Source organism: Pimephales promelas, chromosome 11, assembly GCF_988280905.1.
Source record: "Pimephales promelas chromosome 11, fPimPro1.hap1.1, whole genome shotgun sequence".
Lineage (NCBI taxonomy): Eukaryota > Metazoa > Chordata > Actinopteri > Cypriniformes > Leuciscidae > Pimephales > Pimephales promelas.
In genome coordinates, this window is record NC_142779.1 from 36,659,474 (window position 1) to 36,687,181 (window position 27,708).

Consider the following 27,708-nt stretch of genomic DNA (forward strand, 5'->3'; position numbering starts at 1 on the left):
ACACTTTACTGTATATTCACATAGAGAACAGATGATTCACACTGGAGTAATATTACACTGCTTTACTGTATTTTAGATGAAATAAATGCAGCTTTGAGCAGAAGAGACTCTTTATCAAGTCGAATATCCCCAGATCTTGTGAAGTGATGTTTGTTAGAGCTGGCTGTGATTGGGCCAGATGATGATGATGATGTGGTTGGTCAGTGTCTGCTAGAGCTGCAGAACGAGGCGGTGTTCATCTGGACCACTGAGCTGGAGAGCGTGGCCACTCTGTGTTTCAAGGCTCTGGAGGGCTCGACGTACGGTGTGCGGGTCGCTGTGTCCTCGCTGCTGGGAACCGCCATGGCCACCGCGCTCATGCCCAAACAGGCCACCGGTGAGACACACACACACACACACACACACACACCTGCCCGGACGCACCATCCTTCTGTCTCACACATGACTTATGTTGAATATCTGTCAGCTGTTACATTGAACTACACAATTAGATAATACCAGTTTAGCTCAACCAGTGACCAAGCAATGCTTCATGTTGTTCAGTGTGTGTGTAAAAAGAGCATTAGCGATTACAGAAAACACACTTCAGCAGAACATGATCAGATCAAAGTGTCTGTAATGTGTGTAAATGTCACTGTATGAAGAATATTTTGGTATAATATGTCACAGTTTAGTTTATTCTGCTCTCCTCACTTACATAAATGAACTATAGTGTCCTGATCACACACTAGAAAAAATATCAATCAAAATGCTGTCTGAATAATGGATAACGAAACTCGACACAATGGGCTAACAATGATGTCAATTATTTCCTCACTGTATGTAATATAACAACTTTGTGATTCTGTTTTTCCCTTTTTTTATTTTTATAAATATTTTTTATAAATTTAATTATTTATTTATTTGTTCAGTGGGTGGGTTGTGGGGTAAGGGAGAAAATGTAAAAAAAAAAAAAAACAAGGAACATTGTTAACTTTTTCTGTAAATCATACATCATTCTGTTCTTCCTTTAATAAAAATATTATAAAAAAAAAATGCTGTCTGAATAACGTTTGGTTGTGTGTGTGTGTGTGTGTGTGTGTCAGTGATGCGGCAGAACGTGAAGCGAGCGACTCTGGAGGAGGTTCTGGAGCTGATGTCCACCGGGTTCCTACGTGGAGGATCAGGGTTCCTGAAGAGTGGAGGAGAGATGCTGAAAGGAGCCTCGGTCAGTCGAGAGGTGCGCGTCGGGGTCACTCAGGTGAGACTGAAGCCAACACACACACACACACACACACACACACACTCACTCGTTTGGTCTGTCCCTATCATTTTGTTTCTTATTAAAACAGTTAAACACAGATTCCTATTTAGACCTTTAACCAATCAGATCAACATGTGATCGTCAACCAGTGGATCTCTGAGTGAGTGAGTGAGTGGAGGCGGAGCTCATTTACATATTCATAGAACCACACATACTAAATGAGGCAAGGGTGTCGAGTTGCATTCAAATATTTTAAAACATGAAGACAATATTTTCAGGGAATAAACATTGAAATATGTAATTTCGATGATCAAAGATGAGTTGTAAGGGATTAAGTGATTCACCACAGGGTAGGGTTAAGAGTTTCTACTTTAAACAGAAAAGATGATCTGCCCTGCGTGATGGTTTGTTGGGCTGGTGTTTGGCATCATAACTCCTACAATGCTGTGGGTTTATCTCAGCCATGACCAAACTCTGTTTTACTTTAAACTCTTGATGCAGGCGTATGTGGTGTTCGTCACGACTCTGGGCGGCCAGTGGCTGGAGCGTAACTTCGCAGTGTTTCTGTCTCATCTGCTGGAGCTGGTGGCTCACCCGCGCGCCACACAGACGCACGTGGAGGCCGTGTACTCCCGCCGCTGCGTGTCCTTCGCCTTGCGGGCGACGCTGGGGGGGCTGCTGGGGGAGAAGGCTCAGATCGCGGCCGCCAAGGAGATCTGCCTGGCCATCAGCAAACAGATGAGAGCCGTGGGTAAGATGGAGATCACATGGTGCAGATTAGAGGAGGATCAGTGATCCTCATGTCTGAAATCATTTTTGTCCTCGGCTATCGGGCTTTTTTTTCTAGGGCCGTGCAGCGATTAATCACGATCCAAAATAAAAGTTTGTGTTTACAAAATATATGTGTGTGTGTACTCTGTATAATTATTTCGTACATATAAATACACACACATGCATGTATATACTTGAGAAAAATGTTATTTTATATGTTATTAAAATATTTATATACAATATGAATTATATTGTATTATATATATATATACATGCAAATACTTCTCAAATATATACATGCGTGTGTGTACAAAATAATTATTCACAGTACACACAAATATATTATGGAAACAAACTTTTATTTTGGATCACAATTAATCGCTGCACAGCCTTATTATATCCCTCAGGTGCTCTTCGTTTCGGAGTCACACTGGTTATCTTCTCGGTCAAAAGTGACCGAACACCTAAAAATTTAATTTCCTCCATCCCAGTAAAACCAATGCAATATATTTTTGTTCTATAATATTTATTCTTTGTAATTTAGTATTTTGAGACAATTTGATTGAATTTATTAATATTTATGCAATATTTATGGTCTATTTTTGCCATGGAAAAAATATTTTTTTTCAAAGAATTAGTATTAGTATTTTAGTTTAATATAATTTTAAACTAATTTTTTTTTGTCGATTTCCCATTCATTTCCTATGGGTTGGTCATTTTTGACCAAAGACCACAAGTGTGACTATTTTTTTTACGACCACTTAGCCTGCTCAGATCATGACCTTTTTTTGTATTCACATACATAATGCCATAAAAGTCACCAAGTTTCGTAACATTCCGATGAAGCTGTGATTTTTTTTTAAATTTCAAAATTTCTTACTTTCGGTCAGAAATGACCGAAGAGCACCTGAATCGTCTTTTATGTAAAATTATTACATATAATCAATACATTTTATAAGAATAATAGGATGTTGCACTCCAAATGGGTGTTTTTGCCATTTTTGGTTCCTTAAAGAACTTTTCATTGATCAGTTCTTTAAAAGAACCATGTTTTTCTTTGTGTGAAAAACATTTTAAGATTTTCAAGAACCTTCTGTTTACCTTTTAGTAGATGGCAGCAAGTCACTGTCTTAATATGTGAGTCATTGAATCATTTATACAACCGAACTGCTCAAAAGCCTGATTTATAAATAACCTTTTTCCACTCTAAAAAAACCTTTTATGCAACGGAAAGATTCCATGGATGTTAAAGGTTGTTCATGGAACTATCGATGCTAATAAAGAACTTTTATTTTTGTGAGTCATTGAATCGTTCATACAGCCATTTTACTCAAAAGCCTGATTCGTTAAAGATTGAAGCAAGTGAGCGATTGGAATTAATACAGTTATTTACTTTTATTAGGGAGTAACGCAATCTTGTAACGCATAACTTTTAAGTGCGGTTGACCGCGAGGAGGGGTGTGCATGCCGACACTCATGACTGTGCTCTCTCCCACAGAAGCGGTGGTGAACGACCCGAGCAGCGAGAGCCGCGCCGGAGCCGCGGACGTGTCGGCTAGTCAGCATGTGATGGTGTGCGCGCTGAAGGAGCTGGGCAGTTTGGTCCAGAGTCTGAGCGCCACGGCCTCGCCGCTGATCCTGGAGCCGTCCGTCGGTAGGAGACATACACATAACATGTAGCACTCGGGAACAAAACCAGACACACATCCCAGGTGGCACGCTTATCAAAAGCCTCTGTACATTTATTTTTCATTAACATGTATGCTCAAGCTAAATTACACCCTGAAACCTCATTTTAACAGCACTTTTCTAGTGCCATTTTCAGCAGAAATACTGTATTTTAGGCACGTGTAATTATCATTGTCTGAGAAGCCATGCGTCCCAACATGATCCATTTCTTCTTTCTTCTGAGCCGTTCCCTTTCCTGGTTTCCTTGTTGCTTGCATACTTTGGGTTATTATCATTTTGAAAGGTCCATTTATGATTCATTCACAGTTATAAATAGAGATGGCTATACTATTCAGTATATCAGTAAATATGGAATTTGTAGTTCTGATGACAAGTTTGTCACAAGTCTTTCCTCATATATTTAAACATTACAAATATTTAAAATATTGTTCCAAACCCTTAAAACTTTTTTTCATCTTCTAAACTTGAAACTCGTCTTCGGTATTTCTGTCCCTGGAGTGACAGTATTCACCCAAAACCCTGATGCTTCAAAACGAGATGGTAAAATACATCCAAATGAATGAAACCTTTTAATCCAAGTCTTATCCAAGACCGATTTAATTAAGGCTTCTATTCACATATAAACATAATGTACATAAAGCTCATAAAATATATGGTAAACAAAAGCTTGGGAACCTATGAGGACTGTTGAAGCCAAAAACGCTTGAGCTTCCTTTGTCCATATTTGATGTGGAGTTCTTTTACAATCTCTTTGGACAAAGGCGTCTGCTAAATGACTAAATGTAAATGTCTTTTTGAACTTTTATAGCTTGAAAGTTTTGATTACATGGACTTTCAATGGAGGGACAGAAGTGTTTTGGATTTTATCAAGTCCCCCTGTAGTCAGTAATTGTATTTTTTAAAACTCATCTTTTATCACCAAAATTACATATTTTTAAGGGTTTTTTTCTTGTGTTTTTTTTTTATTTTTTATAGCTTGAACGTAACTCGACACCCTTGTCTCATTTAGGACACGCGGTTGTATGAATATGTAAATAACTCCCGCCTCCACTCACTCATAGCAGCTCAAAGATCCACTTGGCCAACTTACTGAGTTAAATGCTTATCAAACAGTTAATAATGTGTTACTGTTACACAAACTATGTTCCCATTCGCCATCTCAGTCCACATCATACACCCACTATATTGCTAAATGTACCTGATTCTTTTTATATTAACAGAAATATATATACTGGGATAACCTGGCGTTTTTTGAGACTCCCCAGCTAGTTTGCTGTTAATGATATGTGAAAGCCTGCCCCCCTCGTGACATGATTGGCTACAATGTGGTTTGTGACATCAGAAACACCAGCGATTTCAAAGCGTGTTTTTGAGACGGTCTTTGGTTCACTGCAGTTTTAAGGAGGAAATACTCCAATGCTTTAAGGAGGCAATGCTGTCGACTACACATGGTTTGTCTTAAAGCGTATTTGAAACACCACATACACACATAAACAATGCTGGATTTTCACCACAGGAGGTACACAATAAAGACTCTTGTGAAGACTCTATCCCTTTAATTCATTCATGCCGACACCGTTAGCAGCTTAATCTGCTCACTATCTGGACGCCTGTGATGATGTGTGCAGGTTTTCTGGAGACGGTGACGTCTGTGCTGCTGCACCCGAGTATGGCGGCTCGTCTGTCGGCTGCCTGGTGTCTGCGCTGCGTCTCGGTCGCTCTTCCACACCAGCTCACGCCTCTGCTGGACCGCTGCGCTGAGTGCATCAACAACCTGAAGAACTCGCCCGAGGCCGTGAGCGGGTACAGCTTCGCCATGGCGGCCCTGCTGGGAGGAGTCCATCAGTGTCCTCTGGGCATCCCACACTCCAAGGGCAAGGTCTGAGTCCACTGCCTCCCCTCCCAATCCCAGTCTGAGTCTCCACTGTCTCCCCTCCCGATCCCACATTTAATAACTCTGAGTTCTTGTCATATTTTATTACCATTTTCTAAACTATAATTGATAAACTGATAATGTGAGATATTTTGAAGGTGTCTGAATTTAGTTTTGACTGTACAATGAAACAATGACACATGTACAGCATTAGGAGAAGGTGTATTCTTGGTGAAATACGAGACTCCTGCAGAGAAGCACGTGTATCTGAATGCTGTCACAGAGCTGACTGTGAGTGGTGTGTTTCAGATGGTGGTGAGTATAGCTGAGGATCTGCTGCGATCGGCAGCGCAGAACAGCCGTATGTCTCTCCAGCGGACTCAAGCCGGCTGGCTGCTGTTAGGAGCGCTCATGACTTTAGGTGAGTCCATCCACATGGGTCCTGGCATTAAGTCAAGTCACCTTTATTCATAGCGCTGTATAACAATAAGCAGCTTAACAGAGATAACGGGAAAATAATGCAACAATGTTTGTTTCCAGAAGAAACTAGTGTCACAGTCTAGCGTAAGTTCAGTGATGTTTCATTTTTGTTGTAAAAATGTTCTCTAGAGAGAAACTGTGATGTCATCGTCCAGCTCAGTTCAGTTCTCACATAATGGTGTCAATGAAGGCAGATCAATAAAATTGGTAATTATAATAATGAATTACAGGAATAAATTACACTTTACTTTATATTCACATAGAAAACAGCTGTTTTACATTTATAATATGTCACTGTTTTTACAGTATTTTTGATCAAATAAATGCAGCCTTGGTGAGCAGAAGAGACATCTTTTAAAAACAGTAAAATCTTACCGATCCCAAACTTTTGAACGGCAGTTTATATATTTTTTAATTTTTGAGCTAAATTATTTGGCAAAGGTAGCAAACTACAGCTACAGATTTTATTGTACTATGCAAAAAAAAAAAACTGCATAGAAGAACGAAAAGCTGACAGGAAAAAGCAAACATTGACTATGACATAATCTATTATTAGTATTTGGTTGGTTCTCTCTTGTTTGTGCTTTTGTTCACAATTTGTCATGTTTCATTGTGTTATCACAAATAAAAAAGTCGACTTAAAGCACAACTACGCAATATGCTTGCTAAATCTTGTACACATTTTTTATAATATCTGAAAAAGGGTGAAGATGTCAAGTTTTCCTAGGCCGGACATTTCTTTTCCCCACTACTGTATGAGAATTATACATGAAAGCTATTTTATTAGCTTACTACAAGTCTGAAGAAAAAGTTTTGAGCTTTGAGCCTAGAGAATGAACAACTTCAAACAAGATGGAGATTTAAAGGATAATTTACAGTCTTGACTCTTATTACATGCCACATGAATAATGATGCGTACAATATTGATTAAGAAATGGTTTTCAGATCACACCGTTAATTCTCTTATAATCCATTATAGTGTACACATAACAATCATTCTAGTAACAAGACGAACAGTATGTTTTAATCATATCTACATAGTGTAATATTTATGAATTTGATTGTGCTTATCCATTTGGTTGTGAGTGCAGTATGCTTGCAGAGAGACTCCGCCCACAAGCTCTTCTAATTGGCTGATTTATGATTGATTTGGTTGCGAAAGCAGTGTACCTGCAGAGAGACTCCGCCCACACGTTCTTCTGATTGGCTGTGATTTATGATTGATTTGGTTGCGAAAGCAGTGTACCTGCAGAGAGACTCCGCCCACATGCTCTTCTGATTGGCTTTGATTTATTTTCTCCCATCTTGAAGTCGTGTTGTATCTGGACACACGGATGTGACTGGAGTCTGATTAGAGTCAGGAGTGAAGCACCTCTCCTGAAAAAAGAAGAGGCTCAGATATACAGTGTGTTTCTGGCCTAAAAGCGTTCTCACGATGGCAGTAATATTAGCAGTCGTGTTGTTTCATCTCCCCAGGACCGTCTTTAGTGCGTTACCACCTGCCCAAGATGCTGCTGCTGTGGCGTAACGTGTTCCCTCGCTCCCAGAAGGAGCTGGAGGCGGAGAAGGCCCGAGGAGACTCCTTCAGCTGGCAGGTGATGCTGGAGGGCCGCGCCGGAGCCCTGTGCGGTAAAACAGCTCACGTCAACATCCCTGATGGCTTTCTCTGCTCTGTTTATCACACGCATCATGAAGACCCCATGTTTCTTCTTCCTCACAGCCATGCGCAGCTTTGTGGCCCATTGTCCAGAGCTGCTGACGGAGGACGTGATCCGCAGACTGATGACGCCCATCGAGTGTGCCATGACCATGATGTCCCAGTGAGTGTTACAGTAAAGACATGCCGGTGCCTGTGCTCAGCTCTATGTCTGTTAGTTTGAAGGAAAATCAGCAAGGCTGTGTGTTGAATTGATCAAAAGTGACTGTTTATAATGTCACAAAAGATTATTTTTAAATTTAATGCTGTTCTCTTGAATATTCTATTCATCAAAGAATCCTGAAATATAACAATGACTGTTTTCACACAAATCTGTTGTCAAAACTATTTTCAACATTGAAAATTGCAGAGACTCCGCCCACACACTCTTCTGATTGGCTGTGATTATGTATTTTTGAGTGAGGACTGATAAGTGACTGATAGTACTGAGTTTGAGTGTAGTGTTGTGTGTCAGTGTCCCTGCAGTGATCAAGGTTCACGGAGCACACCTGAAGGCCAGCGCTGCCATGGTGCGCCTGCGACTCTACGATATCCTGGCTCTGCTGCCGCCCAAGACGTACGAAGGCAGCTTTAACGCTCTCCTGCGCGAGCTGGTGGCCGAGTTCACGCTCACGGATAACTCCGCCAACACCACCACGTCTCTGCTGCGCTCGCTCTGCCATTACGACGACAGTGTGCTGATGGGCTCCTGGCTTCAGGAAACCGACCACAAGTCCATCGAGGATCAGGTGAGATGCGCAGAGGTTTGGGGAACTTCCATTCAAAAAACACCGAAACCAATCATTTTAAATCATAAGGAAAGCTGATCCGTCAGTTTCCCTTCATGCTTTATTTTCAGACATCATGAAAATAATGTAACATTTTAATTTGAAAGGGTTAGTTCACCCAAAAATGAAAATTCTGTCAGTATTTACTCACCCTCATGTTGTTCCAACGCCGTAAGACCTTTGTTCATCTTCGGAACACAAATTAAGATATTTAAGATATTAAGATCGCTCCTGCATACTAGTCCATAGGCTTCTTGAGGGAATGACTCTTGCTGGCCTCGAAAAGTCATTAAGGACATCGTTAAAATAGTCCAAGTGACTACAGGGGCTCAATCTTAACTTTATCAAACGACGAGAACACTTTTGTGCGCAAAAAATCAACAAAAATAACGACTTTATTTCAACTATTCGTTTATTTCTCCCTCTGCGCGAGTCAGGTTACTAGTTTAATAGCGTAAGCTTCTGTTATTGTACGTCACACGCATCACACACATGACCAGCGTCGGCCAATAGTGAGCCTACGTGTCGCGTAGCTTTACGCAATCACACTACGTTAACTGACTAGAGGCCCATGGAGAAGGAAGTTAATAGTTGAAATAAAGTCGTTATTTTTGTTATTTTTGCGCACAAAAGTGTTCTCGTTGTTTGATAAAGTTAAGATTGAGCCACTGTAGTCACTTGGACTATTTTAACGATGTCTTTAATGACTTTTCGAGGCCAGCAAGAGTCATTCCCTCAAGAAGCCTATGGACTAGTATACAGGAGCGATCTTAATATCTTAAATATCTTAATTTGTGTTGCGAAGATGAACGAAGGTCTTACGGGGTTGGAACAACATGAGGGTGAGTAAATACTGACAGAATTTTCATTTTTGGGTGAACTAACCCTTTAACGTGTCATGTTGTAAGGAGAATATCTATGGCAGTCGCTGCATTCTCATGATTATTTAGTTTCTTCCCTCTTGCATCCGCTGTAATAGTGTGAAAAGGACAACATCACCTGCACATCTGTGCTCTGTTCTCATGATTTAAACTACGATATATCCCACTAATAAATCACTGGAACGCTCAAAGGATCTCTCGTGTTTCTCCTCGAATTCTCACGTCTCTTTCGCACTTTTGGGATTATTCAAGGTCTGTTGAAAGTTCCTTGTTGATGCTTTTACACTTTTAAATGTCCTTTAATGCCCAATGGTTGAAGGGTGAGTAGAATAATGTCATTTCATTGAGACAAAGTTTAAATAGAAAACGTATTATTGCGTTCATAGAGCGAGCCTTTCACTGATTGTTAACAGCTTAACACAAGTTTCACCCATAATTCACGCAGTGCATCATGGGCCGCAGGAGTAAGCTGGATAAGTCTGAATATTTTTTGCCTTTCGGGTGCTCGTCCAGATTTAGCGGATCCTACACGGTTTCTAACTGGTGTGTGTGTGTGTGTGTCCCTCAGCTCCAGCCGAACAGTGCGTCGGGCAGCGGTGCGCTGGAACACGACCCGTCCTCCATATACCTGCGTGTGCCCGTGGGCGAGGCCGTGCCCGGGCCGCTGCCGCTCGGCGTGTCCGTGATCGACGCCTCCGTCGCCCTGTTCGGGGTCGTGTTCCCTCACGTCTCCTTCAAGCACAGGTGCGCTCACACACACTTATATACAGTACTCATACTTGAGTAATATTAAGCAACTCTACATGTGCTTACTATACGGTTAGGGGAGGATTAGGGATTGGTTGAGGGTTAGTTGCATATAATTATGCATAATATTGTTACGTGTAACATATGTAACAAGGACACTGTAAAATAAAATGTTACCAAGTGTGCTATTTTGGAACAAGTATATTTTAATTGTAATTAGATTGTATAAAAGCATAAATTTGAGTGTATTTAGTGTACTTTTGTGTGCTAAATTGGAACATATAGTATATAACTATGTAGGGACAAATTACATGGTTGATTAGTGATATTAAATTGTACTTTATTTGTGTTACAAGTACATTACAAATTCATTACGAGTGTCTTCGAAACATACAAGCAATATTGCATAAGTGTATTATTTTTGAGTAAAAAGTAAATAATACCATAAGCTCAGTAATACCTACTGCACACTTTGTCTTCAATAGAAAATGCACATTCATAAAAAGATACTTAGATTATACTTAGTTTGTACAATATATTATTGAATACTATAATGGATTTTGAATGTGTACTTTCAAAGGATCATTTTCAGCACACAGTTATAAAATACCTGAAATATATTTAATGGGTGTTAATTGGGAACATTTTTTGTCCTTAAAGGGATACTCCACTTTTTTTGGAAATAGGCTCATTTACCACGTCCCCAGAGTTAAACAGTTGGGTTTTACCGTTTTCAGATGTATTCAGACGAATTTTCTGATATTTAGAAGAATATCAGTAACCAGACTGGTTTCTGGTCTCATTGACTTCCATAGTATATTTTTTTTCAATGAGACCAGAAACTGTCTGGTCACTGATATTCTTCTAAATATCAAAAAATCGTCTGAATGGATTCAAAAACGGTAAAACTCAACAGTTTAACTCTGGGGGAGTAATAAAATGAGCCTATTTCCAAAAAAAGTGAAGTATCCCTTTAAGGTTCTCAGAGGAACTGTTTTGTGTTGTAAAATTGATTTATTAAAGGAAATGGGGGTGAAATAGTAGAATTTCAATAAAAATACACACCTGTGCCTAAATGTATGAGGTTAGCAATATGATAAAAAAACAAATTGAAAAGAACTGAAAAAGACAAAAGGTCCATGAGGTCCATAAGGGTTCAGATCTTCAAAGTAAAAGCGCCACATTTCTTCGTTTTTGTCTTTTACCTTCTCTTTCTTTCTGTGTTTCATGTGACATTTTGGGTAACGTGAATATTATATATGTCTATATATACTGTACATCCAGCTGAATATTAAAGATCAGACACACTACCATTCAATAGTTTGTGGTCAGTAAGATTATTTGTTTTAGAATAAATGAATCAAGAGCACATTAAATTGATCAAAAGACATTTATAATATTACAAAACATTCAATTTTAAATAAATGCTATTCTATTAATCAAAGAACCGTAACCGGCTGTGTTGGTCGGGTGAGATCGTAGCTTTAGCAAAGCTTGTCTTTATTTCATGTCCTGTTGTTTCTTCCAGGTTACAAATGCTGGATCACTTTGCCGAATGCATCAAACAAGCTAAAGGAGTCCGTCAACAGGCCGTCCAGCTGAACATATTCACCGCCGTGCTGAGCGCTCTGAAGGTGTCGGACGTGTTGTGCGGTTCACTGTAGAGTAGTTCACGAGTCGTAATAATGACCGTTGACGGGCGTCTGTGTGTGTGTGTGTGTGTGTGTGCAGGGTCTGGCAGAGAACAAGAGCAGTCTGGGTCCAGAAGAGGTGCGTAAGTCGGCTCTGGCGCTGGTGATGGGCGCGCTGGACAACCCAAACCCCATCCTGCGCTGCGCCGCGGGCGAGGCTCTGGGACGCATGGCACAGGTCGTCGGGGAGGCGTCCTTCATCGCCCGCATGGCACAGCACAGCTTCGACAAGTACGCACACATCATCACAAACGGAAAAGTTTGGTCACTTCAGCAATAATCTATCATGTAATGAGATCCACAATAATTCTGTTGCTCTAAAACATTCATTTACGACAGTTCTGGACAAAACTTTAGAAGTTGGAAATTTTTTTCCTTGAAATATCTTGAATGTAACTCGACACCCTCGCCTCATGTATGTGTGGTTCTATGAATATGCAAATGAGCCCCGCCTCCACTCCCTCACTCAGAGATCCACTAGTTGACGATCACACGTTGATCTGATTGGTTACAAGGTGGTTTGTGACGTCAGAAACACCAGCGATTTCACAGTGTGTTTTTGAGACTGTCTTTGGTTCACTGCAGTTTTAAGGAGGAAATACTCAGCAATGCTGTCCACTTATCAACTTACACACGGTGTGTGTTAAAGCGGATTAAACACACCACATACACACATAAACTACATTAAAAAATCTTTTGTTTACAGAAGGAACTGAGGTCAGCGCTGTATCTCTGCTGTTCCGTGTGTGTGTTTGTGTGTTTGTGTGTGTGTGCTGCGGTTCCCTCATGTTGTGTGTGTGTGTGTGCTCCTCTGCACAGGCTGAAGTCCGCGCGGGACGTGGTGTCCAGGACGGGCCACTCTCTGGCGTTAGGATGCCTGCACCGGTACGTGGGCGGCATTGGGTCGGGCCAGCACCTGAAGACTAGCGTTAGCATCCTGCTAGCCTTAGCTCAAGACGCCACGTGCCACGAGGTCCAGGTGAGCGTCGGCCGGCAGTGCGGTTTAGTGCGGCTCTGATGAGCAGTGTTGGGGGAACTCGTTACCAGTAACTTGAGTTACGGAAGCAGATTACTTTTCAAGAAACTAGTAAAGTAACGCATTACTTATAAATTTACAACAAAATCTGATACTTTCTGAAATAAGTAACGCTAGTTACCTTGTTTTCCCATTTATTGACTCAAAGCTCTCCTGTCCTTATGACAAATCGAAGTGCGAGTAAACATGATGGTTATTGTAGTTCTAGACTAATTGTGAGCATTTCCTCGTCTCACTTACACAAAAAAGATGAAATATTCCTCAAAATGAATAAAATCTGTGAAACAGAATCAGAATACTATTCAAACCTCCAATAACTAGATATGTTAAGTAAAATATTAGTTTTTATGAATTTAATCCCACTTAATTGACCAATGTACTTGCTTCTGACCTTCAATGATTCAGTTAAAGCGCAAGTGAAAATGACTAGATTTTAGTTTTGTTTTATTGGTGTAGTAAGTGTTTAACTCTCTTCTCCTGCATCTATTGTTCTGAATAACCGCCGCTGCTGAAAGGTTTGTTTGAGCGATAATTAGCTGCTCTTTGCTGTGGTGTTTCAGACGTGGGCGCTGCACTCGCTGGCTCTGATCGTGGACTCCAGCGGGCCCATGTACCGCGGCTATGTGGAGCCCACGCTGTCTCTGGTGCTGACGCTGCTGCTCACGGTGCCGCCCTCACACACAGAGGTGCATCAGTGTCTGGGCCGCTGTCTCGGGGCGCTCATCACCACCGTCGGCCCAGAGCTACAGGGTACACGCTTGTGCTTGAAACATGTCAGGGTTTTCTTTTCCTTTCTATGCTTAGGGGTAAAATATATGTTTGAAATTCCTTTGCAACTCCGCCCACTAATCTGTTAGCGAACAACATGACTCCGCCCACAATTCTTTTAGCAAACACCCTGACTCTGCCCACTAATCTGTTAGCGAACATCATGACTCCGCCCACTGTTCTTTTAGCAAACACCATGACTCCGCCCACTGTTCTTTTAGCAAACACCATGACTCCGCCCACTAATCTGTTAGCGAACATCATGACTCCGCCCACTGTTCTTTTAGCAAACACCATGACTCCGCCCACTGTTCTTTTAGCAAACACCATGACTCCGCCCACTAATCTGTTAGCGAACATCATGACTCCGCCCACTGTTCTTTTAGCAAACAACATGACTCCGCCCACAATTCTTTTAGCAAACACCAAGACTCCGCCCACTAATCTGTTAGTGAACATCATGACTCCACCCACTGTTCTGATAGCGAACATCATCACACCGCCCACAATTCTTTTAGTGAACATCATGACTCTGCCCACAATTCTTTTAGCAAACACCCTGACTCCGCCCACAATTCTTTTAGCAAACACCATGACTCCGCCCACTATTCTGTTAGCATAACACCATGACTCCGCCCACTATTCTGTTAGCAAACACCATGACTCCGCCCACTATTCTGTTAGCAAACACCATGACTCCGCCCACTATTCTGTTAGCAAACACCATGACTCCGCCCACTATTCCGTTAGTGAACACCATGACTCCGCCCACTATTCTGTTAGCGAACACCATGACTCCGCCCACTATTCTGTTAGCGAACACCATGACTCCGCCCACAATTATGTTAGCGAACTCTAATCTGTTAACCTGCTGCTCAATATGATGACAAATGTTTGGAAGCAGGAGTCTGTTTGTTTATGTGTTTCTTAAATCTCTCTTTATATTATTTTGCCTCGATTAGCCTTCCATGGCATCTAACATCCATTACATTTACTTTCAGAATCTATCATTTATTCTCTGTCATGTACTGTTCTGATTGATTAATAGCCAGCTGATAGCCTATATCCATAGTCATAGTTAATATTATTAGGAATTTTAAGAAATTTAGTTGTGTATGCATGTTTTTTAGTATTATTATTATTATTATTATTTATATTGTATGAGTGATAGATGTGGAAATCTGTTGGCTAAGCTACTGGATGCCTTAAATTTCCCTTGGGATAAATAAAGTATCAAACAAACAAACAAACAAACAAACGAAGATTGTATGTATGCACCTCTAGCGCTGGGAAGAGTTGTCTCGTTCCTAACTCTGGCTATTCCTCAGGGAACGGCAGCAGCGTGTCGACGATCCGCTCGTCGTGTCTGGTGGGCTGTGCCATCATGCAGGATCACTCGGACTCTCTGGTGCAGGCGGCGGCCATCTCGTGTCTCCAGCAGCTGCATATGTTTGCGCCGCGACACGTCAACCTGTCCAGCCTCGTGCCCTGCCTCTGTGTAAGCCTGTGCAGCACACACACCTCCACATTCACATTCAACAGATACACAAATCATAACATTACAGTCGTTCAACTTCAGAATCACAACTTCCTGATAATTCACTCTCCCCCTCGTCCTCCAAGATCATCATGTCTTTCTTTCTTCAGTCGAAAAGAAATGAAGGTTTTTGAGGAACACACTCCAGAGTTTCAGTGCAGCTTCAAAGTCTCGACACGATCCAGCCGAGGAATAAGAGTCTGATCTAGACTATATGGAGAAACATCCTGCAGTGTGTTCCTCAAATGTCTTTTCCACTGAAGAAAGAAACACATGATGATCTTGGATGATGTGGGGAGAGTAAACTATCAGTGAACTCCTCCTTTAAATGTGCGAATATGAGTGTATGGAGTGTGTGTGTGTGTGTGTGCAGGTGCATCTGTGCAGCTCTCACCTACTGTTACGGCGGGCCGCTGTGGCGTGTCTCCGTCAGCTGGCTCAGCGAGAGGCTCCTGAGGTGTGTGAATACGCCATGAGTCTCGCCAGGAGGGCCGGCGACGCCAAAGACACCTCGAGCATCAGTGCGTGAGCTCTCGTAACGTCTGCTCCAATCACAGCACTGCACACCCTCATGGGGTCTTCTGTATGGGATGGATTAAGTTTAGTTAGTTTGTTTTCAGTTCATATGTTCAGGAAGTAAGCTATACTTTATTAAGCTGTGGACTAAATCAGTTTCTTCAGCCAATCACCGTGGGGTTTATTCTGAGATGACCGCCGGCTGGATGTGCGCTATCCCTTACACATGAAATATACGGAGTATTTGTTCTTCCAGATCTGAACATCACCGAGACCGGGCTGGAAGGTGTTCTGTTCGGGATGCTGGACCGCGAGACGGATCGGAAGCTGTGCTCGGACATTCACGACACGCTGGGTCACATGCTCTCGTCTCTGGCTGTGGGGAAACTTGCTCACTGGCTCAAGCTCTGCAAAGACGTGCTGGCAGCGACTACAGGTGACACACACACACACACACACACACACACTGACTGACTGGCCGTCGGTCCTCATGCGGTGGTGTTGTTGCAGAGGTCGGAGGGACGGTGGCGTCTCAGAGCCGACGGAAGGAGGAGGACGACGACTCCGAGAAGAAGGATGAGATGGATGATGACATCATGTTCACGTCTCTGGGTCAGGATGAGAAGGCCAAGCCGTCCGTGGCGCCGCGCTGGGTCACGCGAGTGTTCGCTGCCGACTGCCTGTGCCGGATCATCCATCTGTGTGAGAATGCAGACAAGGCCCACTTTGACCTGGCAGCTGCACGGGTCGCCAAGGCCAAGAACCCTGAAGGTAAACGTCTGAAGGTCTCGGTATACTCACGGCGAAGCTCTTTTACTCCGTTCCTTATGGGTAAAACTACATTTGAAATACCTTTGCCTAATAAACTGTTGGTGAACATCCTGACTCCGCCCACATTTCTTTTACTGAACATCCTGACTCCGCCCATATTTATGGTACTGAACTTCCCGACTCCGCCCACAATTTTGTTAGCGAACGTCTCGACTCTCTCTATAATTCTGTTAGTGAACATCCTGACTCCGCCTACGATTCTGTTAGTGAACATCCTGACTCCACCCACAGTTCTGTTAGTGAACATCCTGACTCCGCCCACAGTTCTGTTAGTGAACATCCTGACTCCGCCCACAGTTCTGTTAGTGAACATCCTGACTCCGCCCACAGTTCTGTTAGTGAACATCCTGACTCCGCCCACAGTTCTGTTAGTGAACATCCTGACTCCGCCCACAGTTCTGTTAGTGAACATCCTGACTCCGCCCACAGTTCTGTTAGTGAACATCCTGACTCCGCCCACAGTTCTGTTAGCGAACATCCTGACCCCGCCCACATTTCTGTTCAAAATAATTAATTTTCAAATATCTTGGGTCATTGCCAGCCCTACAGACTCTGTTGTCTTGCGCAGGGGACTTCCTCGTGCTGCACCTGTGTGATCTGATCCGCATGGCGTTCATGGCAGCGACGGACCACAGCCACCAGCTCCGCATGGCAGGACTGCAGGCGCTCGAGGACATCATCAAGAAGTTCGCCGCGGTGCCCGAGCCCGAGTTCCCTGGTCATGTGATCCTGGAGCAGTATCAGGCCAACGTTAGTTCAGTCATGTGACGTGTTCAAATGTGGCATGAGGTGATCAGTGGCACCCAGGGCTCATCAAACCTGTGTCCTGATGTTGTGTTGTGTTGTGTTCAGGTTGGTGCCGCGCTCCGCCCAGCCTTTTCCCCGGACACGCCTTCAGACATCACGGCTAAAGCCTGCCAGGTGAACCACACACACACCGACTAATGTTGCATTGGATTTTTTCTTTTTCGTCGAAACTTGGTAAATGCAAATGATTATGCAAAATGCAAATGAGCTGCTGCTCCTGGCACAGAGGGCGGAGCTACAACTGCAAGTAGTGTGTATCCCTTTAAATGCAAATGAGCTTCTTCTCCCGGCCTCCTTTCAAGAAGAGGGCGGAGCTTCAAGAGCTCATGCAACAGCGAAACAGGACAATCTCACACACTCATTTTCTTGCTCCTCGCAGCTGTGGTGTCCTGGCTCATGTGTGACTCAGACCTGTGTGTGTGTGTGTGCGCAGGTGTGCAGTGCGTGGATAGGCAGCGGTGTGGTCAGTGACCTGAACGACCTGCGGCGTGTACACACTCTGCTGGTGTCGTCGCTGGACAAGGTTCAGGCCGGCCGGTCCTCCAGCCAGCTGTACAGCGAGAGCGCCACCACCATGGAGAAACTGGCCGTGCTGAAGGCCTGGGCCGAGGTACATCATTGCTCTCAAGCCTCTCAATCATCAGCGAGATCTGATAAACCCGTCACACACACACTCCTCCGGTGTCTGACTGATGGTTTACACGAATCCTAAGTCTAAGTCTTTTAGGATTATTTTACAGACGTCCTTCAAACATGTATTTTTGCGGTTAAATCTTAGATTTTTATCAAGTAAATGTAAGAATAACTGGTAACTTTAAATTACAGTGTCCTTGTTACATGTTACATGTACTTACCATAGTAATAACAGTAAATTATACATAATTACATGCAACTAGCCCTCAACCAATCCCTAATCCTACCCTAACCCTATAGTAAGCACATGTATGGTTGCTCAGTACTTAAATATATAATTACACTGTAACAGTGACGCCTTAAAATAAAGTATAACCCAATAACTTTTATGTTGTTAATAATGTTTCAAGATGACTGATGCGACTTCCGTTTACTTGAATATCGTACATCTTTTCATAGATCATCAGGCTTTGAGGAAGGTTTACTTGTTCATCTCTGTATCGCACTGCATTGTGTTTTAAATCTACAGAGCTTTGATCATAAAACTAAGCTTTTAAATATCATCTCACAAAGACATATATGATATTTAAATGCATTTTATGCAAGTATCTGCTGTAATGCTATAAAAATCTCACTGATTTACATTATAAGCATTATAAATTCATCTTACTTTTTTTCTATATAAATATCAGAATCTGCAGAAAACTGCATATTTTTACTCAGCAAATGACCAGTTTTTTTTCTCACATTATATCCAATATGATAAAACACACATTTTACTTTAGATTTTGTCTGAAGGTTCAATGAACTGGTCCATTTTTTTCTGACTATTATTTTAAATGTCAGGCTTTACAGGGTTGAAATAAATCATTAAGATCATTATTGTCTCTCTCTCTCTCTGTGGTTCAGGTGTTTGTGGTGGCTATGAAGATAAAGCAGGAGTGTGAGTCTGGGCCAGCGTGGGCCGCTCCTCGGGGTGAGGATGAGGATGATGGTGGAGATGTTCTTCCTCCAGACAGTCTGATGACGCTCGTCCAGCCGGAGCTGCCGTCTCTGAGCCGTCTGTGGCTGTCGGTGTTGAGAGATTACGCTCTGCTCACTCTCCCTGCGGAGTTCTCCAGCCAGCTGCCGCCCGAGGGTACACTCACCAGCTCACTCAATACCCCGATCTAATAGGCTTTATGCCGAGTGTCACGTGACCAAACCGGAAAACAGGTCTCATCGTATCCGCTTGTCATAGAAAGTGTTAACGGCCGTAAGAACTGACTACGATATCTATGGATATTTAAGGTAATCAGGTAACCTACCTAGTTCACTTTGTTATTGGCGTTTTATTCCATTTAAATATCTAAACGTTACTGTGAAGAAGAAAAAATATAAACGTTTAAATATCAATCTGCACATGTGAGGGACATTGGTTATGCTAATCTTTGCTCGCTCCTTTTAAGTTATCTTGAGTAAAACCGCAAAAAATTTGATGAAGCACATACAAAAGACCTGGTCCGGAAGCGATGCGACCTGTTTCACAGAATGCGGAAGTGAGTTGTGCATAAAGCCTATTCAAGAGCTCAAACACCAGCTCACTCAATACCCCGACCTAATTCAAGAGCTCGAGTTTGCGTGCACTCAAATAACACTCTTACTCTTTCCTTCCCTTTTAAAGTCACCATGAAATCAAAATGGACACACACACAAGCTCTTGCATTTAAAGGGACACACAAAAACAGCACGTTAATATTTGCTCACCTTCAAAAAGTGACAACTTTAACATGCTATATAAAAAGATCTGTGGGGTATTTTGGGCTAAAGCTTCACACACACACACTCTGGGGACATCTGAGACTTATTTTACGTCTTGTGAAAAGGGCATTATAGGACCCCTTAAACTCTTTGTCATCTTGGTCTTTATTGGAATTGCGTTTATTGTTGTACTTGCTCAGTGTAAGCTTGTGATAACACTGATGTCTGGTTGACCAGGAGGGGCGTTTTACACTCCGGAGACGATAGACACGGCCAGGCTTCACTACCGTAGCTCGTGGGCCTCCATCTTGCATGCCGAGGCTCTGTGGCTCAGCAGCACCGGCTTCGGCACCGAGGACTCGTCTGAGAGCAAGGGTGCTTCCACCACGGCACCCTGTGGAAGCACTGATGATCTGGTGAAGGACCGATTGCACCTCCTTCTGGGTAAATGATAGTGCCAGTGCATGTGGATGCGTCACATTTGCTCCCCCAGTGTGTAAAGTGCCGTTTTCTCACACTGTTCCAGGCATCAGCATTGAGTTCCTGTGCTTCCCCCGGGCCGAGGAGCCCATAGAGGACGTGATGTCGTGTCTGCACGCGCTCTGCACGCTGATGGACTCGCCCAGCGCTCGCACACACATCGCAGAGGACCAGGTCAGCACCGACTCGTGTGTTTTACTTCAGACAGTGGGAAACAGGGATCGGTAACACTTGAATTTAATCAATTCCGATTTAGATTCCTGATTTCCATTCCAACACGGTTAAAAAAACATAGATATCAATCATATTTAGTCTTATTGCAGAACGTTTAATTGCAGTTGAATACCATAGAAAAACAACTAGCCTAACTAATATAAATTTCAAGCCTTATTAAAGACTAGTAAACAGTAAAAGAATTAAAAAGAACAAGAAGACACAACTGAACAAAGATACGATGAAATAAATGTATTAAGATTTTCAGGTGTTCAGGAACTGTAAGCAAATGTAAAATAACACTGCAGTTTATACATAAAATATATATTACAAGTATAGTTACAAAAGTTATTCAGTGAAGAACGGGTGAATTTTCTCTGTCTTCTGTTTGATTAGTGTTATTACAGGAATATTACTTCTGTCACTTTAAGAGCTGCACGGCTCCGATATACAGCGATTTGTCTCGCGCTTGAATGGTTTAAAATCACATTGTGGGTGGAAGGAAAAATGTAAAATGACGGGACACACATTGCCTTGTTTTCTTTTTTTAATTGAACTTTCAAAATTACAAAATTCAACAGCACGTTCTTGAAACTGAGGTCCTAAAACTGGGGTCCTGAAACTGGGGTCCTAAAACTGAGGTCCTAAAACTGGGGTCCTAAAACTGGTGTCCTAAAACTGAGGTCCTAAAACTGGGGTCCTGAAACTGGAGTCCTAAAACTGAGGTCCTAAAACTGGGGTCCTAAAACTGGTGTCCTAAAACTGAGGTCCTAAAACTGGGGTCCTGAAACTGGCATCCTGAAACTGGGGTCCTAAAACTGGGGTCCTAAAACTGGCGTCCTAAAACTGGGGTCCTGAAACTGGCGTCCTGAAACTGAGGTCCTAAAACTGGGGTCCTGAAACTGGGGTCCTAAAACTGAGGTCCTAAAACTGGGGTCCTGAAACTGAGGTCCTGAAACTGGGGTCCTGAAACTGGGGTCCTGAAACTGGCGTCCTGAAACTGGGGTCCTGAAACTGGCGTCCTGAAACTGGGGTCCTGAAACTGGCGTCCTGAAACTGAGGTCCTGAAACTGGCATCCTGAAACTGAGGTTCTAAAACTGAGGTCCTGAAACTGGGGTCCTGAAACTGAGGTCCTAAAACTGAGGTCCTAAAACTGAGGTCCTGAAACTGGGGTCCTGAAACTGAGGTCCTGAAACTGAGGTCCTAAAACTGGGGTCCTGAAACTGAGGTCCTGAAACTGGCATCCTGAAACTGGGGTCCTAAAACTGAGGTCCTGAAACTGGCATCCTGAAACTGAGGTCCTAAAACTGAGGTCCTAAAACTGGGGTCCTGAAACTGGCGTCCTGAAACTGAGGTCCTGAAACTGGCATCCTGAAACTGAGGTCCTAAAACTGAGGTCCTAAAACTGGGGTCCTGAAACTGGGGTCCTAAAACTGAGGTCCTAAAACTGGGGTCCTGAAACTGGGGCCCTAAAACTGATGTCCTAAAACTGGGGTCCTGAAACTGGCGTCCTGAAACTGAGGTCCTAAAACTGGGGTCCTGAAACTGGGGCCCTAAAACTGATGTCCTAAAACAGGGGTCCTGAAACTGGCGTCCTGAAACTGAGGTCCTAAAATTGGGGTCCTGAAACTGGGGCCCTAAAACTGAGGTCCTAAAACTGGGGTCCTGAAACTGGGGTCCTGAAACTGGGGTCCTGGAACTGGCGTCCTGAAACTGAGGCCCTGAAACAGGAGTCCTGAAACTGGGGTCCTGGAACTGGGGCCCTAAAACTGGGGTCCTAAAACTGGGGTCCTGAAACTGGGGTCCTGGAACTGGGGCCCTAAAACTGGGGTCCTAAAACTGGCGTCCTGAAACTGGGGTCCTGGAACTGGGGCCCTAAAACTGGGGTCCTAAAACTGGCGTCCTGACACTGGGGTCCTAAAACTGGGGTCCTGAAACCGGGGTCCTGGAACAGTGTTTTAAAAATGGGGTTCTGGAACTAGCGTCCTAGAACTGAGGTCATAAAACTGGGGTCCTGAAACTGGGGTCCTAAAACTGGGGTCCTGAAACCGGGGTCCTGGAACAGTGTTTTAAAAATGGGGTTCTGGAACTAGCGTCCTAAAACTGATGTCCTAAAACAGGGGTCCTGAAACTGGGGTCCTGAAACTGGGGTCCTGGAACTGGCGTCCTGAAACTGAGGCCCTGAAACAGGAGTCCTGAAACTGGGGTCCTGGAACTGGGGCCCTAAAACTGGGGTCCTAAAACTGGGGTCCTGAAACTGGGGTCCTGGAACTGGGGCCCTAAAACTGGGGTCCTAAAACTGGCGTCCTGACACTGGGGTCCTAAAACTGGGGTCCTGAAACCGGGGTCCTGGAACAGTGTTTTAAAAATGGGGTTCTGGAACTAGCGTCCTAGAACTGAGGTCATAAAACTGGGGTCCTGAAACTGGGGTCCTAAAACTGGGGTCCTGAAACCGGGGTCCTGGAACAGTGTTTTAAAAATGGGGTATTGGAACTAGCGTCCTAGAACTGAGGTCCTAGAACTGGGTCCTAAAACTGGGGTCCTGAAACTGGGGTCCTGAAACTGGGGTCCTGAAACTGGGGTCCTGGAACTGGGGCCCTAAAACTGGGGTCCTAAAACTGGGGTCCTGAAACTGGGGTCCTGAAACCCCATTTAATGTAAATGTGTAAGCACTAGAATATCGTGATGAAACGGACCGAAACTGAAGTCAAGTGTGTGTGACTGTGTTTTGAGGTGTGTGTGATGGTATTTAGAGGTGTGTGTGGTTGTTCTGAAGTATTTGTGACTGTGTTTGTGACTGTGTTTTGATCTGTGGTTGTGTTTTGGTTTAGTTGCTTGCTGTGGAGCTGCTGAACGTGCTTCACCGGCTCTTGCTGACCCGTGACCCACAGAGCATGCAGTTACAGGTGACGACGGTGGTGCAGAAAACCATCCGCGCCGCACAGGAGCACCTGCAGCACACCAGGGGTGAGTCGACATCACACACATGTTCAGCTAAACACAACCTGTGATGATTACCTGCAGGCGTTCGGACTGACCAGCTCATCTGAAGCGTTGAGAAGCAATCTAGAAAACAATCTGTTGCCGGACACTTCTATTCACCTTATTCCTGATCTAACTGTGTTTTGAATTATGGGTGGCGCTTCCAGTTTGGGGAACTTCATCATCCACTATAGCATCCACTGTAATAGTGTGAAAAGGACAACATCACCTGCACATCTGTGCTCTGTTCTCAATATATAACTTCATATCATGGTGTGTCTGAATGCGAGATCAATCGAGTGGTAGCTGATGATCATAACTGTGTGTGTGTTGTGGCAGCTGTGGAGGGGGACGAGGAGTGTGTGTCAGTGCTCGGGGAAGGAGGCGACACCGGCGAGCTTGTTCCAGGTAAATCTCTGGTGTTCGCTGCGATGGAGCTGCTGGTGTTTATCCTGGTGCGACACCTTCCTCAGCTGAAGGAGGACGAGAGGAAAGAGGAGGAGAAGGAGAGACGCACTCCTCAACACCTGAGTGACGACAGCAGTCGACTGGTGGCAGCGTCAGTTACAGCCCTCGCAGAACTGCCCTCACTCTGCTCACCCGCAGGTACACACACACAGAGGCTTTAGGATGTAACGTGTAAAACATGAAGTATCTCAGTGTGTGTGTGTGTGTGTAGGGAGCATGACGATCCTGCCGACGGTGCTGTTCCTGGTCACTGGAGTTCTGCGAGAGACGGCGGTTCAGACGAACGATCGCTCCGTCCCGGCGCCGGTGTCTGCGGCTCTACAGGCCATCAAGACCCTCCTCAGCCCTCGAGCGGCCCGGAGCCCTGCGCTGATCCGCAGCAGCCTGGCCTCTGTGCTGGAGTTCTCACAGCCCGGTGAGTGTGTGTGAGTGAGAGTTGTGAGAGTGAGTGTATGTGTGTCTGACCTGTTCTCTCTCTCCTGCAGAGTCGTGTGTGGCCGGTGTGGACGAGGTCAGTCTGCTGACGGCCATCACACTGTTCCTGCTGTCGGCCAGTGATGAGCTGATCGGCGTCTCCGTCCTGCAGAATGGCTGTATCGAGCGGTTCAGACACGGACTTGCTTCTGCAGACCCCTGGGTGAGTATTCATAGTGTCTGCAATAGTGCGTCACTGTAGAGTACTTTTGCACTGATAAGTAGCACATATTTAAAGTGCTTCTATAATGTGATTCTGAAGGTTTATAATGTGGTTTTTGAGGTATTCCTAAAAAACACTGTAACGTCCTCCTGATCTCCACTGCAGCTTCAGCTCTTTCCTGTCAGTGTCTGAAACGCTTCCATTGAGGATTCAGTCTCTCTAAGCCCCGCCTCTCTGAGAGCTGCTCTGCTCTGATTGCACTAAAACTGATAAACACTTGATTCACTACAGTGTTTGAGGGCGGGGCTAAGAGACACTGATCAGCCAATCAGGACTAGAGACTGGCATTATGCTAATTGGTTACAAACCTTAGTACACCACCATTTAAATGTTTTGGATCAGTACGATTTTTCATGTTTCTGAAAGAGTCTCTTCTGCTCATCAAAGCTGCATTTATTTGATCAAAAATACAGTAAAACAGTGTAATATTACTCCAGTGTAAATCATCTGTTTTCTTTGTGAATATACAGTAAAGTGTCATTTATTCCTATGATCAAAGCTGAATTTCCAGCATCATTACTCCAGTCTTCAGTGTCTCATGGTCCTTCAGAAATCACTCTAATATGATGATCAAGAAACACTTAAGATTATTATTAGTGTTGAATTGAGAATGTTGCGCAGAATTTAATTAATCCTTGCTGAATAAAAGTATTAATTTCTTTCTTCCCCCCCAAAAAAAAAAATTCTTACTGACGCCAAACCATTGAAAGGTTGTATTTAGTACTGTTCTTTTGAACTTTGTACAGAAGAATGTAAGAACTGTTTTCAACATTGATAATGATCAGAAATATTCATAATAAATCATCATTTTAGAGTGATTTCTGAAGGATCATGTGACACTGAAGACTGGAGTAATGATGCAGGAAACACAGGAATAAATTACACTTTACTGTATATTCCCTCTTTTTAATAAGGGGGACCGGAGGGTGTGTTCCAAATATAGGGGGGTCACACTTCTCAGCCTCCCTGGGAAAGTCTATGCCAGGGTACTGGAGAGGAGAATACGGCCGATAGTGGAACCTCGGATTCAGTAGGAACAGTGTGGTTTTCGTCCAGGCCGTGGAACACCGGACCAAGTCTATACTCTCTACAGGGTGCTGGAGGGTTCATGGGAGTTTGCCCAACCAGTCCAGTGTGTTTTGTGGATTTGGAGAGAGCATTCGACTGTGTCCCCCGAGGCGGCCTGTGGAGGGTGCTGCGGGAAAATGGGGTCCGGGGTCCTTTACTAAGGGCTGTCCGGTCCCTGTATGACTGAAGCAGGAGCTTGGTTCACACTGCCGGCAGTAAGTCAGGCTTCTTCCCGGTGCATGTTGGACTCCGGCAGGGCTGCCCTTTGTCGCCGGTTCTGTTCATGGTTTTTATGGACAGAATTTCTAGGCGCAGCCAGGGGCCGGAGGGTGTCCGGTTTGGGGACCACACGATTTCGTCTCTGCTCTTTGCGGATGATGTTGTCGTGTTGGACCCTTCGCACCAGGACCTTCAGCATGCACTGGGACGGTTTGCAGCCGAGTGTGAAGCGGCGGGGATGAGAATCAGCACCTCCATATCCAAGGCCATGGTCCTCAGTCGGAAAAGGGTGGCTTGCTCACTTCAGGTTGGTGGAGAGATCCTTCCTCAAGTGAAGGAGTTTAAGTATCTTGGGGTTTTGTTCACGAGTGAGGGAAGGATGGAACGGGAGATTGACAGACGGATCGGTGCAGCTTCTGCAGTAATGCGGTCGATGTACCGGTCTGTTGTGGTGAAGAAGGAGCTGAGCCGTAAGGCAAAGCTCTCGAATTACCGGTCAATCTACGTTCCTACTCTCACCTATGATCATGAGCTTTGGGTCATGACCGAAAGGACAAGATCCCGGATACAGGCGGCCGAAATGAGCTTTCTCCGCAGGGTGGCCGGGCGATCCCTTAGAGATAGGGTGAGAAGCTCAGTCACTCGGGAGGAGCTCAGAGTAGAGTCGCTGCTCCTCCACATCGAGAGGGGTCAGCTGAGGTGGCTCGGGCATCTGTTCCGGATGCCTCCTGGACGCCTTCCTGGGGAGGTGTTCCGGGCACGTCCCACTGCGAGGAGACCCCGGGGAAGACCTAGGACACGCTGGAGAGACTATGTCCCCCGGAAGAGCTGGAGGAAGTGTATATGGAGAGGGAAGTCTGGGCATCTCTGCTTAGACTGCTGCCCCCACGACCCGGCCCTAGATAAGCGGAAGAAGATGGATGGATTTATATTACAAAAATATTTAACTGTTTTTACTGTATTTTTTTTATTTTTAATCAAATAAAGGCAACTTTGGTGAGCAGGAGACTGTTTTAAAAACATTAAAAATCTTATTGATCCCCAACTTTTGAACGGCAGTGTGCGTTCATCAGGAAGTGAGACTGAATTACTGACAACTTGTTTCAGTTCAGAATCACTTCTTTCTTTTGAGAGACAAAACCTCCTTTTATCTGCACCTTACAACATTTATCCACTCTTATAACTTTTAAACTTTGCAGACCTTTTACACTCACAAACATCCCTATTACACACTCCATGAAAGGGGCTATCAGGAACAGCACAACAGAGGCACTTTAAAGCATGGATGTGTGTGTGTGTGTGTGCTTAGACTCAGGGGCGCTGCTGTCAGCTGCTGCTGTCGGTGTTCCAGCACCCGTGCCGAGCTCTCTCGGCTCCCTACATCCACTCGCTGGCCCCGGGGCTCGTGGAGCAGCTGAGGAGCGTGGAGCAGAACCGGCCCTCCACGCCTGCCCAACTACAGGCCGTACAGGACGGGGTTAAAGTGCTGGAGAGCCTCGTCGCCATGGCAGAGGAACACAGCCGTAAGTCCTCGCCAGTTACCGAATAAAGCCTACTGTATCATATTTGATACGCAAATACCTTTAAAGGGGACATAGCACTTAAACTTTTTCATGATTTCATAATTGGTCACGGTGCTTTCTACCAACCCATAAAACATAAAAACCCAGTAACTCTGATCTGGTGAGTCTTTCTCTGAGAGAATGTTATAAAATATAAAATTTCTTATTATAATACTCCCGACCCTTAATCTGCACGTTTACACGCACACCAACAGAGCCCAGTTCTAACGCACTGGAGAAGATCCAGCGACGCCTGAAACCACAATTAAAGTACAAAAATGAGCAGCTGCA

The 27,708-nt window shown here is 44.2% G+C and overlaps 1 protein-coding gene across 1 annotated transcript in view; it reads left to right on the forward strand.

Annotated features, from left to right (window-relative positions):
- Window positions 1–27,708, forward strand: part of heatr5b (HEAT repeat containing 5B) — a 32,435-nt gene that overhangs the window by 3,829 nt on the left and 898 nt on the right. The window contains exons 6-34 of the mRNA XM_039690473.2: window positions 205–376; window positions 1,086–1,240; window positions 1,745–1,994; window positions 3,513–3,668; window positions 5,332–5,582; window positions 5,886–5,997; window positions 7,533–7,685; window positions 7,777–7,876; window positions 8,228–8,501; window positions 9,990–10,165; window positions 11,697–11,802; window positions 11,900–12,090; window positions 12,679–12,838; window positions 13,456–13,645; window positions 14,992–15,161; window positions 15,574–15,721; window positions 15,973–16,152; window positions 16,227–16,487; window positions 17,116–17,297; window positions 17,400–17,468; window positions 17,788–17,964; window positions 18,897–19,125; window positions 19,965–20,171; window positions 20,254–20,381; window positions 23,253–23,388; window positions 23,743–24,009; window positions 24,083–24,286; window positions 24,357–24,508; window positions 27,165–27,378. Of these exons, the coding sequence (XP_039546407.2) occupies window positions 205–376; window positions 1,086–1,240; window positions 1,745–1,994; window positions 3,513–3,668; window positions 5,332–5,582; window positions 5,886–5,997; window positions 7,533–7,685; window positions 7,777–7,876; window positions 8,228–8,501; window positions 9,990–10,165; window positions 11,697–11,802; window positions 11,900–12,090; window positions 12,679–12,838; window positions 13,456–13,645; window positions 14,992–15,161; window positions 15,574–15,721; window positions 15,973–16,152; window positions 16,227–16,487; window positions 17,116–17,297; window positions 17,400–17,468; window positions 17,788–17,964; window positions 18,897–19,125; window positions 19,965–20,171; window positions 20,254–20,381; window positions 23,253–23,388; window positions 23,743–24,009; window positions 24,083–24,286; window positions 24,357–24,508; window positions 27,165–27,378 (5,170 nt within the window). The remainder of the gene's footprint in view (window positions 1–204; window positions 377–1,085; window positions 1,241–1,744; window positions 1,995–3,512; window positions 3,669–5,331; window positions 5,583–5,885; window positions 5,998–7,532; window positions 7,686–7,776; window positions 7,877–8,227; window positions 8,502–9,989; window positions 10,166–11,696; window positions 11,803–11,899; window positions 12,091–12,678; window positions 12,839–13,455; window positions 13,646–14,991; window positions 15,162–15,573; window positions 15,722–15,972; window positions 16,153–16,226; window positions 16,488–17,115; window positions 17,298–17,399; window positions 17,469–17,787; window positions 17,965–18,896; window positions 19,126–19,964; window positions 20,172–20,253; window positions 20,382–23,252; window positions 23,389–23,742; window positions 24,010–24,082; window positions 24,287–24,356; window positions 24,509–27,164; window positions 27,379–27,708) is intronic.